This window comes from Ziziphus jujuba, chromosome 2, assembly GCF_031755915.1.
Source record: "Ziziphus jujuba cultivar Dongzao chromosome 2, ASM3175591v1".
Classification (NCBI taxonomy): Eukaryota; Viridiplantae; Streptophyta; class Magnoliopsida; order Rosales; family Rhamnaceae; genus Ziziphus; species Ziziphus jujuba.
The window spans coordinates 14743774-14761183 of record NC_083380.1 but is presented as its reverse complement, the minus strand read 5'-3'; the positions used below and the strand labels follow the sequence as shown (position 1 = coordinate 14761183).

Sequence of the window (17410 nt, the reverse complement as noted above, 5' to 3'; positions counted from 1 at the left end):
TGGTTTCATTGATAATTACCGAAGGCCTTACAGTAATCAAATTTTTTTGGCAATTTTAAAATTTTTTCTGAACTTTATGGGGATTTTACTATTTAGGATCATTGATGAACGTATATTTTGCATATTGTTGCACGAAACACACATTAGGGGACTTGTGGGAGTCAAAAAATTTGTCAACTGTAATTACCGAAGGCCTTCGGTAATTACCGATGAAACCTTCGGTAATGTTTCTAACAAGTTCAATTTGATTATCGATGGTTTCATCGGTAATTACCAAAGGCCCTACGGTAATTAAATTTTTTTGGCAATTTTAGAACCTTTTCCGAACTTTATAGGGATTTTGCTTTTTAGGATCATTGATGAATATATATTTTGCATGTTGTTACACGAAACACACATTAGGGGACTTGTGGGAGTCAAAAAATTTATCAACTGTAATTACCGAAAGCCCTTCGATAATTACCGATGAAATCTCCGGTAATTTTTCCAGCAAGTTCAATTTGATTACCGATAGTTTCATTGGTAATTACCGAAGGCTCTACGGTGATCAAATTTTTTTGGCAATTTTAGAACTTTTTCTGAACTTTATGGGGATTTTTCTATTTAGGATCATTGATGAATGTATATTTTGTATGTTGTTGCATGAACACACATTAGGGGACTTGTGGGAGTCAAAAATTTGTCAACTGTAATTACCGAAGGCCCTTCGATAATTACCGATGAAACCGTTGGTATCGATAATTACCAATGCACCATCCGTATTCATTTTTTTTTTTAAATATTTTCACTTTTTAAGGTCTATTTCTCTCTTATTTGGTTTCGGATAAATACTATTTAAATGTTTTCATTTCTTAATGTCTTTTTTGTCTCTTATTTTGTCAACGGTTATCATTAATAAAGCTAGATTTAGCATGTTCTTGATGGAAACACAAACTATCAAAGCTGTCGGATGGAATTGTGGTGTTTGGGGAGTATTACGATAAGAATCTGAACATGCTTCCCAATTTAGATCCATTCAGGATGACTATGATCAAAGATGCACCCCACCAAAATAATGAGTATAAATGTGTCTGTCATTTGAAATTAACTTTTATTGATGTTCTGTTATTGTGCTTACATGTGAAAATACACATGGTTGGTTTTCGTTATCAACATATTTGATGCCATTTCATTAAATGTAATTCTACAAGGGTGATTGTGATGTCTTTGCTTTGAAGTTCATCGAGTACAGAAGTAGTGAAGAGGATGTTTTATTTGGCCCGGATTACATAAGTTGGTTTAGGAAGAAATACGTTGTTGATGTGTATTTTAATAAATTTTCAATGTAGATCGTACGTTTGTGACTTCGACATCCAACTAATGTTATGTTGCACATCTCTAACCTAAAATATAATTGCGGTATCCTAGGTATTCATTATGTTGGCTGAACTTCCATTTCACAACTCATAACTCAACATACATTGCAAGAGTACAAACACTTTGAAGCAATCAGTCAAAAAATAAAAAGAACAAAATAATAAAAACAGCATAAATCCATTGCACAATGCATCGCTGGGAAAGCATAACAAGCAATAGGAGAAGAAAAAAATTAAAGGTTCGAAATTATAAAAGCAAAATTATGCCACTTGCAAGTCACCATTTGAGAATGTATGAAAAAAGAAATAGATAGCTCCATAAACATCAGTAAATTATAGGAAATTGTCACATACAAAGGCATAGATGAACTCTCATCAATCACCCAATGGCCTAGAAAAGGGCCACTTCTAAATAGAACTGAATACAAATGCTAAAAAGTATTTACTTTACAGGACCATATCTCAGCATCAAACCTTGAGCAGGTTCATCCTTAGATGGCTGATCCTTGTTTGGTGTAGACTCGGATGGATAAGCTTGAGCATAGTTTTATGCCATTTTTCTTCTATGTGTTCCTATTCAATCACTTTCCTACGTTCTCCTCAATCTTCTGGCTGGTTTCACAATCTTATTTAAAGCACCTACAACCCAAGAAGCTCCAGAAAATAAAACATTCTTCGTTAAGGCAAAACCTGCACTAATAACTTTTATGCTCTGCAGTTGCAAAGGCTGTTCAATTTTTTTTTTCTTCTTTGAACACCTGAAATTTCTGATCCACTTCAATCACCATCACTTATTTTGTCAGTGAACTTTTTTTTTTTTTCTATTTTAATCAAAAGAAGGCAACATGTTGAAGACAATAGGTGTCTGTCATCAAAGTTGTTTGCTTTGTTGATTGCAATTTTGCCTAAGACAGAACTCTTTTCTAGCATGTTGCTAAGAGCTAACCACATCTTCTGCCTTTCAAAATGTAAAGTAATCAACTCTAGGAGGCAGAGCTTTATTATCAATTTCCTACATATACTACTGAGGTTAACAGGTTGGCAACATTACCATGTTAAGTGTGAAAGATTGAAAATTTTATTAGAGAATCTTACATGAAGTTATTGTGAGAGACATATAGTTCAAAGTGAAACTTGTCTGCATAAGCCAACTAGTAAAAGCATGCAAATAAATACATTGTTAAAGATGCCACTTAATAGGATGGGCCGCTCATTGCAATATAAAAAATCCTGATGTTGCCTACATATACTCCATAAGATGCCATTAGAATTGGTTATTTGAGCTTAACTGGAATAAATATTTGAGATTACACTTTGAACAACACAAACACCAAAACTGGCAAGATAGAAGGAAGGAATTGTTGAGGATATCAACAACAGGTTTGGGATTCTAGAAGGATGTAGGTAATCCTCCAAAACTAGGATAGTAAGAAATATCTGCAATGGAAATCTGGAAGTTTCTCCTTAAAAAAATTCATACAAGTAGCAAAAAAGACGCAAAAATTAGCTTCATAATATAATAACTTAAATAAATTTAAAGAAAAGAATTTAGGCCTTACCATGTCAGGGTCCAATGTATCAATTGCATGAAGTCCATATCTGTCTTCAAGTACAAGAATAGTTGTTTTTGGATCTAAAGACTCAATTTTACCTGTTTCATGTATGAAGTATTCAATTGAAAATCATAAATTTCATTAAAAAAAAAAAAAAGCTTTAAATTAAAATATAAAATATTCAAGTGGTCTGACAATTCAGAGCATTATTAGAAGATCAAAATGACACACTAAAAAAGAGACAATGTTACAAAAAATTACGTCAATTTTCATATCCTAGCAAATATTTAAGCAATTTCTTCATGCCATCACGGGTATTCTGCACGCATCAATTGAAAATAGAAAGCTGTCCAACCATTTGGATTATCCTCATAAGCAAGTGAGTTTCGAGAGGTATATTTGCAGCTTGTCAAGTGCATTGGACTATTAACCATATAGCATGAATCAAGAAGCTATTTGCATGTCATTTAAAATTTAAGTAATAGCAAGTATATAATTTCAAAGAAAACAGATGCTCTTCATGGAAACAAAAGCTCACATAGAGGCTGCATATCACAATAAACTTTTTTCCTAAACTTATCCAACAAATTCAAGTCCAGAAATGCTATGCCAATACATGAATATATTTCATATTGTACGCACATTATATATACTTTCAACCTTCACTCTCACACACTCACAAAGTAGCAAAAGTTTGTTACGTACAATTTATGCACATAGGGAACCTTTAAAAATACTTCAAAATTTATTTCTTTCTCTTTCATTTCTATAAGGACCCTTTTGTGTTAATAAGAATTTAAAAGGAAATATGGCACTAGATGGATAGTTACCTCTCTACATGGATCATAATCTGGAATCGTTTCTACAGCACGTAATTTATGAGGACATAAAATTGTAGAATCTATATAATAGAAGGCATTCAAGTGTGCTTCTTTTTTTCGCAAAGGTGGCAAAGGAAAGCAATGATAATTTGGAAATTTCTCCATGAAGTTTCAGCTTATATACATATAAGATTCAAATTTTGATCTTGTCTTCTTAGTCTGACATTGATAATTACATGTGGAAATAAACTGTCTTGAGGAAGTTGTTGTTTGTTAGGAGCATTATTAACCATCACATTAATATTGAATATCGAAGCAATTTCCCCAACTTATTGCCATGCTTGGAGTTTGAATTTTATTAAAAAAAAAGGATAAAGAAAGAGAAAACAATTCCTAACACGTTTTCGTGAAAAAGTTAAAATTTCTATTATGTGTACATTTCAATCTCATTTTAGAATATGAACTTCTCAGTAATATTAGCTTGAGCCTCTTGACCAAATGATGGAAAGAAAAATATCTGATATTCTCCACATATAGAAAAATATTTTATTCTCCACATATACCTTTAGAAATCCATTAAAGCAGGGGTCTTATGGAATAAATTAGCTTTTACAAGACACTCAAATGGACTAATTGACATATGGATATTAAAAATCACAAAAGAAAAAAGAAAATTAAATAATTGTAATATAAATCCCATAAAAGACTCTTATCTTTTGACCACTTTCAAACCAAATAACGTCCAAAAAATTTGATGAGTTTATGAACAATAAATTCATATATAATCAATGACCAAACCATCATTTTGCAGATTAATCATGTGTAGGTAACCAGCTGCATCAATAGATGTGGAATTATACATACATATGCTAAACTTATGATGGTGGAAATTAGAAAAACAAATAAATAAATAATGTATGTCAAAAAAATTACTATGGAATTGGGAAAAAATAAATCATTCAACAAAGTTTTCTTTTAGCAAGCTGTGCATGATAAGATCCATAAAAATTTACTAGAATCCCAACACAGTGAAAAGCCATGCCTTATCTAAAGATGAAAAATGCAGAGTAAATTACTACAGGAGAAATATTAAAGGAGCCTACAGGAACACACCTACACCAAGAGTTCCAACCAGAAAACCAACAATGTTCACATCCTTTGCCTTCTCTTGACCAGGTAACATCACCTTTTTAGTAAAACAGATTGTACATTAATACAAGTAGGGGAGTGGATTTTTAGAAAGGAGAAAAGAGAGTACCATTATTTGAGACCATACCTATGCTTAAGAATTCTTCTTTGTTGAGATAAGTCTGTCACCATGCATTTTGACTTTGCATCATATCTGATTAAAACCAGTAATACCATAATTAAAGAAAGATTTATTAATTTAGAGAAAGAGAGAGAGAACTAGCACAAGGACTTGCATATACTAGAAGAATTTGGCAAAAGGAAAAGTAAACTTAATAACACAATAAATATCTCAAGCAATATTACATGCACACACAATAAATTTCATACAAAACCAGGTAACTTATATGTATACCTATTTCACAACCATTTAACGTCAGTACAACACTTGCAAATGCAGCATTTCCACAACCAATCCAAAAAAACAAGTAGTCCTCCATTTTGTGTTCCTCATGTAATTCCAGGACCAAGCCTCCAATGGTATATCTATTACCAACTACTGTCCTGATACATTTATCATCAGAGAGACACTAGCTGCTTCCAAGCTCCCATTGGAGATCTTACGAGATTCTGATGGATTCATGTCCGAAGACATAGTTTCAGCAAATTGGATTTCTAATCTAGAGCTATTCATACATGCTTCTACCACTTCATCTCTTATATGCTGTATCAAATGTGCATATTCTCGCCCAAAGGGGACCTGCATTTAGATTGAATGAACTCTGTTGAGATTGGATAGCTGAGATAATTTGTTTTGGCTACATGTGAAACGACATGATCTCAGTACTAATCCTCCTAAAGGTGAAAAAAAAAATTTAAGAAAAAAAAAAAAGCATGCTTAGTGCAAATTTAGTAAAGCATAGAAGTTCATAATAATAATTCTCTAGTAAACCACTTTACCAGGACAGGTTTGCCGTTTCTCACAGCATGATCTGATAAATTTTTTACACAATTGGACACACCAGTTGAAGCTTTTCCAAAAACAAAGAATGCTGGAAGAATTGTAGTCCTGCCAATAATGAAAAAGAAAAGGCTTTTGAAACTATGAAACCAAAATTAATTGTTGCATAATATACAGAAACAAAATAACCACTTTTTGAGTTCAAAAGGTCAAAAAAGAAGAAGAAGCTTCATTGGCTTCAAAACCTAATCTTGATGCCAAAAAAGAACGCAAACAGATTGAGACACAACAATTTACAGCTAAGACAAATTTTCTCAGAATAATGTCTTATCAATTTGGTACAAAAACTCATTGATTTTTTTTTTTCCTTTAAAACAAACAATCCTATAATATAGTTTGTAAAAAAAAAAAAAAAAAGGCTTTAGTAAAGGTATTATTAATGAGAACTCACGGGCTGAAGCACGCGTGGCCGTGGTGCACGGCATAATCAGCATTGATGTGCGATGCTCCGACCTCATCCACGCAACAGCTACTGTACGCTGTGTCGGCCATCATAAACAAAGATACATCTTTTACGTTGCCATTCCAATCGCTATCGAATTGAGATTCTCGTAGACACCAAATCTTGTCCAGTAAAACACTCCCAACTATCACCGACTCATTTAGGATCTCATCTGGGAGATGAACTTTACAAACTTGGTTAGTTTAGTTCTATTCACAAACCAAAACACAATCGCCCTAAAAACTTAGTAAAAATGCGGCGCAAAATAATCTATTTCTGCTACTTCATATGTTTTAGTTTTTCCAACGAAAAAAAAAAAAGACATGAGAATCAAAGAGGAGTAATCACCTGTAAAGCGACTCTGGTGAAGCCGCCACTGCTAATGAACTCAGCGGTCCGAGTGATTTCATAATTCGATTCCAAGCCTATGGTCGAAGAAAGAAATCAGTAAACTAATCTCACAAAAGCTCCCTGCAACTCTCTCTCTCTCTCTCCACTGCTTCAGAATCAATGTCGTGTGTGTTATGGTCCACCATTTGGACGCCTGAAATTAAGCATAAAACCTCCTTCCACAGCTTCAAGATCGTCCTTCGAATCCAACATCAGAAAGCACTACGAGAAGAAAGAAAGAAAGAGGGAAATTGGATATGAAATGCGGTAGGTGGGATATTGATAAGAGTGAGAAAGAAATTGTACGTGGTTTATACAGTAAGGGTAAGGTTGGAATAATGAAAAGAGGGTGGGTAGATAAAAAAGATTTAAAAGAGGGAGGGTATTTCTCATTAAGGTGTTCAAAATAAAGGTATCGGACCAAATTCCCCTTTTCTTTTCCCTGAATAAAATTGGAAACACGTTGTTGGTAAAATTGTGTAATTTTAGAGTCATCAAATTTTTTAATTTGATATTGAGTGATTTTACATTATTTCATTGATTTTCCCTTGTGTGAATGTATGGTATTATTAATTCAATAATTATTAATAAACTGTCAAATCATTAATTGTCAAATTTTGGTTATAAATTTGGTACATATAACATTATCCATGGCAGTTAGTTATTTTTTTTTTAATTTTCTATTTTGCTCAAAATTTTCCATGGTAGTTGAAGATAATTAATTAACATGGTTATGAAAAACAGCCATTTTAAAGGACTTGCAGTGATATATACCTTATAATGCATTTTTTTGTTTTCTTCAAAGTACTACTAAAGCACATGGTTTATTCATCTTTTATTTCAAAAAACAAAAAAAAAAAAAAGAAAAAAAACAATAATAAAGCTCATGGTTTATGATTAATAAGAAAGAAAAAAACTTATTAATTTACCTAATTAAGCACAAAATTTTTTGTAGCATCTCTATCATAACAAATCCAAATCTTTAAATTGGTTCTACAGCTTTTGTTCTACATCTTTTGTTGTTGGTCTAAAACACTAAAATCACATCACCAAATTGTTCCTTTACCAGTTCCTCTGTCTCAGTTGTTATATTTGCGTTTGAGTAAAACAAGTAGACTGCTTTCTATCTCTCGCTCAAAGCTGGATAATAATTCTTCGCATTTCTTACAAAATAAATCAAACAGCTCTTCTAAAATCTCAGATCCAAAATGCTGCGTTATCATGCCCTCCAAGCTAGCTCTAATGTTAAATGATAGCATTTTGGGATTCGGCTTCTCTTGAGTTAGGCTCTTCATTATTTCTATACTGAAACATCCATTTCGTTTCACAATCGCTTCCACTTGTTGCAGAGATGCATAGAAAGTTGGTATGTTAAATGAGTCAACTTTTTCTTCACTTGTCATACCCTACGCTCTCATGGAAAATGAGCAACGTTAACATGTGTATGTGCCAGCTTAAGTAGCATATCTTACACACATTCTGGCTTTCATCTAGTCCTTAAGTTTTGGATTTAGTGTGGATCAACATCCCGCAACATGTTAGGAGAAAAAATTTATCCCATAACATGTTGGAGGACGTTGATGTGCACCAAATCCTAAATTTAAGTACCTAATCTGAGCATGATCCATCTTATACAATATTTCATTTTTTCATTTTTTTTTTTAAGTTCAATTCACTACTTTATCTTTTGCTTTCACTTTGTCTAAAATATGGTCACTCTTATAGCTTGATTATCATTTTGTAAAATTAACATTTGTTTATGAACATGTTTTATATTACTGCAAATTTTTTAGTGACAAATAGTTATTATGCCTAAAGCCATTTTTTTGACCACAACAATTAGATTTATGTACAAAGAATTGTTCTAGCTAAAAATTTTTAGCTACAGGATTTTTGGCCCCAACATGATAGCAACAGTTCTTATGATTAAGAACTTTTAGCTACAACATTTGTTGTGGTTTGATACCCTAACTTTTGCAGTGAGGCTTGTTTAATGGTGTCTTTCATAACCTTTAGATTCTCAAAATCTAGACTAGTACTTAAAAAAGAGGGTCATAGTTGGTTACCTTTTTGGCGATTTCCAATAAGCAAGATCCCAAAAGATGTACTATCCTGCTCAAAAAAGCTTCAGAATAGTGCTTTTCATTGGGGAAACCTGGAAGAATAAGGGCCAAAAGTCCTCCACACACAATCTCTTCTGCTCTAGCAATTAGAAACCTCTCCATGTCCTTCACATAGTGAGCTTCATAAGCCCTGAAAACATCGTCTGAAGCTTTTGAGTAGTGGATACTCCCTTTGTTCCAAGCAGGAGAGGTCTTGTCCCCCATCTCTTTTGGCACTCTAGAAAGCCAGTGGACAGCATAAGAAGAGTGGAAAAAGTGTAGAGATGCCTTCGGAAACAAGCGACCATGGAAAGAGCCTGGCACGCCCATGGCAAAGTATCTCCTTTCCGGAGGAAGAGCTGTGAAAAGCTGGTTGAAATCATTGGACATATGATCATTGAAGAAGACTTGGAATTCAAGAAGTTGCTGAGAATCGAGACGTCTTTGGCTTTGATACTTGAGCTTCACAGCATCAACTATGTTTTGGACAGCCAAGAATGTGTTAGGTCCAACTGAGCACCCCAAATCAGCCAATTGAAAGGTTTTTAAAGAAGAAAAGTTATTGATTTCAAGTTTCTCAAGAATTGCCTTGTTGATTAGTTCTTCTGCAGCCTCTATGGCTTTTCTCTGCCAATTAAACAGAACAGTTGGTTAACTATTAGGCTTTTCTTCACCCTAAACAATATGGAAATCTAGAGAGAGAAAAAAAAAAGAAAAAAAAAAGAAAAAGGAAGACCATGATAAATTATTTCAACATCCAAAATGAGGAAACCTGAAAGAGACAAGCAGGATTTCAACATTTCAATGTTAAACATGAAACTTGCCTTAGATTTTTTTTTTTTTTCAAAGTCTAAATAACTTGAAAAAATAAGTTGGATTGGATCCGTAATTCAATATACACCTGAAGGGTTGAGTTTCTGGTGTAGCTGTAGAGGCCAGATCCTCCATTCATTGGATTTGCAGCCATTTCATCCATCTTCCCTTTTCTTTCTTGGTACCCAGCTTTTAGATCTGTTCTGTGATAATAAGAATCAACCAACAAAGTCAATCTGTCTCTTTATATATAAATATAAGAAATAATATTCATCTTAATTTCGTAAATTGAGAAAACAAGGATGACGCATACTGATAAAGACTCTGCATATAAAAAACAAAACAAAAAAGAACAAAAAAATTTCTGCTCACAAGTTGTGATAAACTATTCAGTTTTTCAATAATACAAATGCAAATAAAGACCTTATGTATATACGACAAACAAAGTACCTGTATTGGTTCACTTCTTTTGATAAATTATACAGTCAATATTATGTATATAATATAAACGGGGTAATTGTACAAAAAAGATCAATTAAATTTGCGAAATTGTCGATATCAATTAAATGACGTGTGATAACATTTAAATATAAAAATTAACTACACTATAAGGAATTAAGCGAGACAAAATATATACTGTTATAAAACTAACCAACACTTATAATAATAAAGAATACAAAAGAGCAGAGAAAGAGTATATACATTTCAGGGCCCCTTTTAGGAAGCTAATTCATCGATATAGGTTACAAATATGACTAATGATAAATCAATGGCAAAGATGAGTTTCACATTTGTTGGAGTTTTGCATTTCCAAAAGAAACTGTTGAGCTATATCTTAATTTTCCTTTTTTTTTTTTTCTCCTTTTGATAGAGAAGAATACTTTATAAAGATTTAGATTCATCTTGAACCGAAAATTTTGTGTTTTGTCTTTGTTGTTTAGTTTAGATTTTATAGCGATAGGTTGTCAAAATCCAACAGAGTTGTTATGATGTTAATGACATTGAGAGTTACAAAGAGACTTTCTCAAGTTCGTCAAAACTATATCCAACTGCACTAAATAATTATCGTAACTAATTTTTAAAATCAATTATGTTCTTCTTTCAAGGTTGTCTAAATTTTTGTAAAAAAGCAAACATTATATTTTGCAGTTTGCCAAGTTATAAAAGTTAGTAATAGTTAGTGGATACTTGACTTCAACAACATGAACAACTAATTTTTCCTTAATTAAACTAAAAGAACACAACGAAGCTTTCCTTGATTATTCCCAAACACCACATTTTTTACCTATTCAGTTGTCATATTTACGTTTGAGTAAAACAAAAACACTGATTTCTATCTCTGGCTCAAAACTAGAGAATGATTCTTCACATTTCTTGCAATATAAATCAAACAGCTTCTCTAAAATCTCTGATCCAAAATGTTGCTTGATCATTCCCTCTATGCCAGCTCTCATGGTAGACGAGAATGCTTCGGGTTGTGGTTTCTCTTGAGGTAGGCTCTTCATTATTTCTATGCTGAAACACCCTTTTTGTTTTACAATCGTTTCCACTTGTTGGAGAGATGCATTGAAAACTGGTAAGTTAAAGGAGTCAAATTTTTCTTCACTTATGATACCGTGCAGTCTTATGGAACAAGAGATCATTTTGTTTCTAACCAAATTTAACAAGAGATCTTTTTAACGAAACACTTACAAGTAGATCCGTTTGAGATATATGCTGAACTGCATCGGATTTTGGTATGAACTATTTTCGGTTTGATCCAACAAAAATATAAGATAGTCGAGTCCAATCCGACATAGTCCAGTACCCCCAACGGGCATATACTAGTGTTTTTTTTTTTTTTTTTTACTTTTGGGTACTCTTTGACAAAATAGCTCAATCTCAGGCTCAATCTCAGCCCAATCTCAATCATGCAGCTGATCAATCTCAATTATGCAGCTCACCCCTTGTTAAACACCAGCAAAGCAATGACAGCAAAGGCAACGGCTAGTAACCAATTATGCAGCTTACCCTTTGATAAACACCAGCAAAGCAATGACAGCAAAAGTTATTAATGAACGGTTAATGGAGTCAACCAGCAACTATGGAAAGAAATGATAGTGTCAATCCTCATTCTTAGAAACAAAATAAATCATTTTCATTGTATTCTCTGCAACATTATTTTACCTTCTTTTCTTAGCTCCTCTGTTTTAGGAAATTAATCAATATTCCATCCCAGCGTGTACTTTATATATGTATGCATTTTTTGTAAAAGTTAAGTAAGCCTTGAATGAATGATATCAATATTCATCAACTTCTTCATGGTATCAGAGTATTTTGCCGTTCAAAACTATATTTCCATGGAACCCCAAAACAAGAAATCCTCTCAAAACAAGATAAGCCACAACTAGCTGCAATCAATCAAACAGATCCCATTCTCACAATTCAATCCTTTCACCAATGCACGAGCCTAATTTCTGTAAAGCTGAGTGTATCTAATTTTCTGCTATGGCGGTCTCAAATATTACCATTGGTTTGAAGCCTTGGCATAAGCCATCACCTTACCAATGCTGGACCACCAGACGAATTTCTTCAAAATGAAGAAGAGATCATTGTGATAAACCCAAATTACAATACATGGGTTAATAATGATGGACTACTCATTACATGGCTCCTAAGCACCATGACTAATGAAATTTTAAGTTTGAATGTAGGGATTGACGATGCTCATTCTCTCTGGAAATCCATTGAAGAACAGCTGTTGCCCTCTACAAAAGAGCAAGAACATCTTCTAAAGGATAAGCTTGCATCTCTCAAAAAGGGATCATCATCCATTGACGAATATACACGAAAATTCAAGCAGGTTTGTGATAATCTTGCTGCTATAAATGTACCTGTTTCTGACATTGATAAGGTATTTTTCTTTGCCCAAGACATTGATAAGGTATTTTCCTTTGCCCAAGGACTTGGCCCAGATTATAAGGAATTCAAAATAGCCATGCTTTCAAAACCTCCATATCCATCTTTTCATCAGTTTTCCTTAGCCCTTCAGAATCATGAGCAATTAATAGGAACTAATGAACAAAAGTATGAGCTCGATCACAATCAAGCTTTCTTCAGTCAACGTGGACATGGACGAGGAGGCTGAGGTGGTCATTTCAACTCAAGAGGAAGGGGTTTTACTCTTGCTAGCAGGTTCAATGAAGCTGTTGGACAAAAACAAATTGAACACAAACCACGTGAACCTACTACAAGCCAGGAAAAACAACAGAAGGCAAAAATTGAACGAAAACTCATATGCCAGATTTGTGACAAACCGAATCATAGTGTAATAGACTGTTGGCATAGGTTTGATTATTCCTATACCAACAAGGAGGTTCCAGAAGCACTTGCTGCATTGAATATAGCTGACAATACAGATCCAAATTTCTATGCATACTCTGGTGCAACCTCACATATGACTAATGATGCAGGTAAGGTCTCTAATCTGATTCCTTATAATGGTATTGATGGAATTTTCGTTGGTGATGGAATTTGTTTAAAAATTTCCTATACTGGTAATACAAAAATTAAAACAAAAAACAGATCTCTTAAATTAAACAATATTTTGGTTGTTCCTCAGTTAAAGAAAAATTTGTTATCTGTAAGTCAAATGACTCAAGATAACAAATGCATTTTTGAATTCTCATCTTTTGATTTTGTTATTAAGGACTGCAATTAAAAAATACTAGCCACAGGCCATAAAAAGGGAAAGCTATATGTGTTGGATGAAGGAAGCCATCAAGCTTTAAATGCAATTAAAGCTTCTTCAAAACTTTGGCATCAACAAATGGGCATCCAAACTCCAACATGGATTTACATTTAAAAAATAATATTAGTATTTCTGCTTGGAAAAATAAATTTCATATTTGTGACAGTTGCCAAATGGGAAAGAATTGCAAACTTCCCTTTGGTGTTTCAAATAGTTTCTCACCTATGCCTTTATATAAGATACATTGTGATTTATGGGGACCAGCCCCTATTATGTCTACACAACATTTTCGGTTTTATGCTATTTTTATTGATGAATTTTCTAGATTCACTTGGTTATATCCTTTACATAAAAAATCAGATTTCTATGACTGTTTTATCAAATTTCAAAGAATCGTGGAAAAACAGTTTGATCACCATATAAAAATCTTTCAAAGTGATGGAGGAGGTGAATTCACTTCCACAAAATTCAAAACTCACTTGCAGGAACAAGGAATTGTCCATCACATCTCTTGTCCAAGTACCCTTGGGCAAAATGGATTAGCAGAAAGAAAGCACAGACACATAGTTGAAATGGGACTTACCATGATTTTTCATGCTAATGTACCACTAAAACTATGGGTTGAAGCTTTCCAAACGATTGTATATCTTATCAACCATCTACCTTCTAAACATTTACAAAAGGATACACCTTTCTTCCGTTTATATAAACGACACCCTGATTATGGTCATTTACGTGTCTTTGTATGTAAATGCTTTCCATACTTAAGAAATTATGGTGACCATAAATTTTCTAAGAAATCGTATCCATGTGTTTTCTTAGGATATAGCCCTCATCATAAAGGTTACAGGTGCTATTATCTAGAAACAAAAAGGGTTTATATTTCCAGACATGTAGTTTTTGATGAATCAAGTTTTCCTTTTTGCAAAATTACTAACACTGTTTTGCAGGAACCTCTTGAACTTATGAGCTTTCCAAAACATGAAAACTATATACCTTTAAACAGAAATTCTTTTCCAGACACCACTTACAACAACAACATTCCAGAATCACATTAAAACAATGAAGAAGTTATTGAAACCAATAGCACCAGCAGTAAAATTAAAGAACAAAAAGAACCAGAAACTGGTGCCTGCGTGAACAGTGCCTATGTAACAGTACCTACGTGAACAGTATCGACAGCACTAGCAGCAGTAAGCATGAAGAGCAGACTGAGCCAGGAAATGTTGAACCCGACAGCACCAGCAGTAGCAAGCATGAAGAGCAGAATAAGCCAGGAACTAGTGAACTCGACAGCATTAGCAACATGCATGAGGAACAGAATGAACAAACAAGTTCTCATTCTATCACTAATTCTTTGGAAACCAGCATCTCAAATCAACAAAGAGATATTGATCCTTCTACATCCAACATTGAGCAAAACCGTACCAGTCAATCACAACTAGAACAACCAAGCCAATATGAAAAACAGTCATATCTTCCTCTTATCTCAGTTCACGATCCCAGAGGTATTCAAGATAATCTAACAATTGATTTACAGGTCTCTCCAACCAATATCAATCAAACAAATTCAGAAAATCTCAATGGTCATCCAATGATTACAAGAAGAAAACTTTAAAGTAAGCCCAATCTTGCATCTCAATTGGCACTTGTATCTGCTAAACCAAAGAATTTTCGAAAAGCTCTTCAAGATCCATCCTGGTTTCATGCCATGCAAGAAGAAGTTACTGCTTTTCATAACAATAATACTTGGATACTTGTTCCAAGACCTCAAAATACAAATATCATTGGATCCAAATGGATGTACAGGACCAAATATAAAGAGGATGGTACAGTGGATCGACTAAAAGCACGGCTGGTGGCACAAGGATATACATAGGTTGAAGGGATTGATTTTGACGGAACCTTCAGTCCAGTAGTCAAGCATACCACTGTCAAAGTAGTCATCTCCATTGTTGTTATATCAAACTGGACAATTCGACAGCTTGATATTAAGAATGCTTTCTTACATGGACATCTGAAAGAAACCGTTTATATGGAGGAACCCCCTGGTTTTATCTCTTCAACTTATCCTAACCATATTTGTTTGTTAAACAGATCATTTTATGAACTCAAACAAGCCCCTCGAGCATGGTTTGACCGTTTGTCTCAATTCTTACTTTGTCTTGGTTTTAAATGTAGCAAATTTGATTACTCTCTCTGTGTTTTCCAACAAAATAATATTGCTATCCTATTATTGATCTATGTAGATGACTTACTTTTAACAGGAAATGATCTTGCTATGATCAATAGTTTAATAAGCAGATTAGGTATAGAATTTGCTACAAAGGACCTTGGAAAGGTGCATTTTTTTCTAGGAGTTGAGGCACGGTATTTTCAAAGGGGCATCTTTCTAAGTCAAGAAAAATATACCAGGGATCTTCTACTTCGAGCCAAGATGCTAGAAGTTGCTAAAATTAAGACTCCACTGGCCATAAAAGTGACACCTCAAGATGATGATAACCAGCCTACCAATGCTACAGAATATTGAAAACTAGTTGGCAATTTACAATACCTCACATTCACTCATCCAAATATAGCCCATGCCGTTAGTAGAGTATGCCAGCATTTCCAAAATTCTACCCAATCCCATCTCTATGAAGTCAAATGCATACTTCGTTACCTCAAAGGAACAATCAATTTTGGGCTAAGATTCATTCAACAAAGTTCTTTTAATTTAATTGGTTTTTGTGATGCAGATTGGGCTAGATGCCCTTACACCCATCAAAGTACAAGTGGCTATTGTGTTTACATCGGTGCCAACTGCATCTCTTGGTCCTCAAAGAAACAACCAACTATTGCATGATCAAGTACAGAAGTAGAATATCAAGCAATGGCATCAACAACTGCAAAACTCATGTGGATCACATTCCTCTTACGAGATACTGGTGTTCTTCTTGTTAAACCTCCACAGCTTCTTTGTGACAATCTCAGTGCTTTGCATATGACAGTGAATCCAATTTTCCATGTCCGTACCAAGCATGTCCAAATTGATTATCACTTTGTTAGGGAATGGGTTTCCACAGGATAGCTTGTCACATGTTTTCTTCCTTCTCACCTTCATATTGCAGACATTCAGACAAAACCATTGACCAGTGATTTGTTCCACAATTTTCGAGGCAAGCTTCGGGTTCATTCCATTCCCCCCACTAGCTTGAGGGGGCATGACAGAATAGCTGAATCTCAGGCTCAATCTTAGCCCAATCTCAATCATGCAGCTGATCAATCTCAATTATGCAGCTCACCCCTTGCTAAACACCAGCAAAGCAATGACAGCAAAGGCAACAGCTAGTAATCAATTATGCAGCTCACCCTTTGATAAACACCAGCAAAGCAATGATAGCAAAAGTTATTGATGAACGGTTAATGGAGTCAACCAGCAACTATGGAAAGAAATGATAGTGTCAATCATCATTCTTAGAAACAAAATAAATCATTTTCATTGTATTCTTTGAAACATTATTTTACCTTCTTTTCTTAGCTCCTCTGTTTTAGGAAATTAATCAATATTCTATCCCAGCGTGTACTTTATATATGTATGCATTTCTTGTAAAAGTTAAGTAAGCCTTGATTGAATAATACCAATATTCATCAACTTCTTCACTCTTGTAGTTAAGCATGTCTAGTGGTATGTGTTTTGAGCACATTCAGATTTCAAAATCAAGATCCTTTTGTTCCATGCAGGAGAAATTTTGTCCATCACCTCTTTTGGCACTCTAGAAAGCCATTGCCCAGCATAAGAAGAGTTAACAAAGTGTAGAGAGGACCTTGGGAACAAGCGACCATGGACAGAACCTAGAATGCCCATTACAAAGTATCTCCTTTCTGGAGGAAGAGACATGAAAAGCTGATTAAAATCATTGGAGGTATGGTCATTAAACGACCTGGAACTCGAGTAGTTGTGAACCGCAATGTCCTTGCGTTTGATACTTAAGCTCCACAGCATCTATAATGTTTTGCACTATGAGGAATGTGTTGGGTCTAACTGAGCAACCCAAGTCAGCCACTCTAAAGGT

The 17410-nt window shown here is 34.1% G+C and overlaps 1 protein-coding gene and 1 pseudogene across 3 annotated transcripts; both read right to left on the bottom strand.

Moving 5' to 3' along the window:
• Positions 1-1650: 1650 nt before the first annotated feature.
• On the bottom strand, positions 1651-6730 carry LOC125418283 (uncharacterized; annotated as a pseudogene).
• On the bottom strand, positions 6354-9935 carry LOC107418641 (loganic acid O-methyltransferase-like). Of its 3 annotated transcripts, none has more exons than XR_007241002.2 (4): positions 9714-9935; positions 8777-9439; positions 6669-7152; positions 6354-6492 (listed from the first exon to the last, which is right to left on the bottom strand). XR_007241002.2 is itself a non-coding variant. In XM_048473867.2 (3 exons), the coding sequence occupies exons 1-3, from the start codon at positions 9786-9788 to the stop codon at positions 7790-7792; spliced, it is 1065 nt and encodes a 354-aa protein (XP_048329824.1). In that variant the 5' UTR covers positions 9789-9920; the 3' UTR covers positions 7584-7789. The 3 variants fall into 3 exon arrangements, 1 of the variants encoding a protein (XP_048329824.1); XR_007241003.2 differs by having other exon boundaries at positions 6365-6504; XM_048473867.2 differs by lacking the exons at positions 6354-6492; positions 6669-7152 and adding an exon at positions 7584-8116 and having other exon boundaries at positions 9714-9920.
• Positions 9936-17410: the final 7475 nt, after the last annotated feature.

Coding starts and splice junctions, on each gene's coding strand:
- LOC107418641 (XM_048473867.2), bottom strand. CDS start 9,788: ATGGATGAAATGGCTGCAAATCCAATGAATGGAGGATCTGGCCTCTAC. Junction 9,440..9,713: donor CCAGAAACTCAACCCTTCAG/GTGTATATTGAA, acceptor TTTAATTGGCAG/AGAAAAGCCATAGAGGCTGC. Junction 8,117..8,776: donor TATTGGAAATCGCCAAAAAG/GTAACCAACTAT, acceptor ATGAGAGCGTAG/GGTATGACAAGTGAAGAAAA.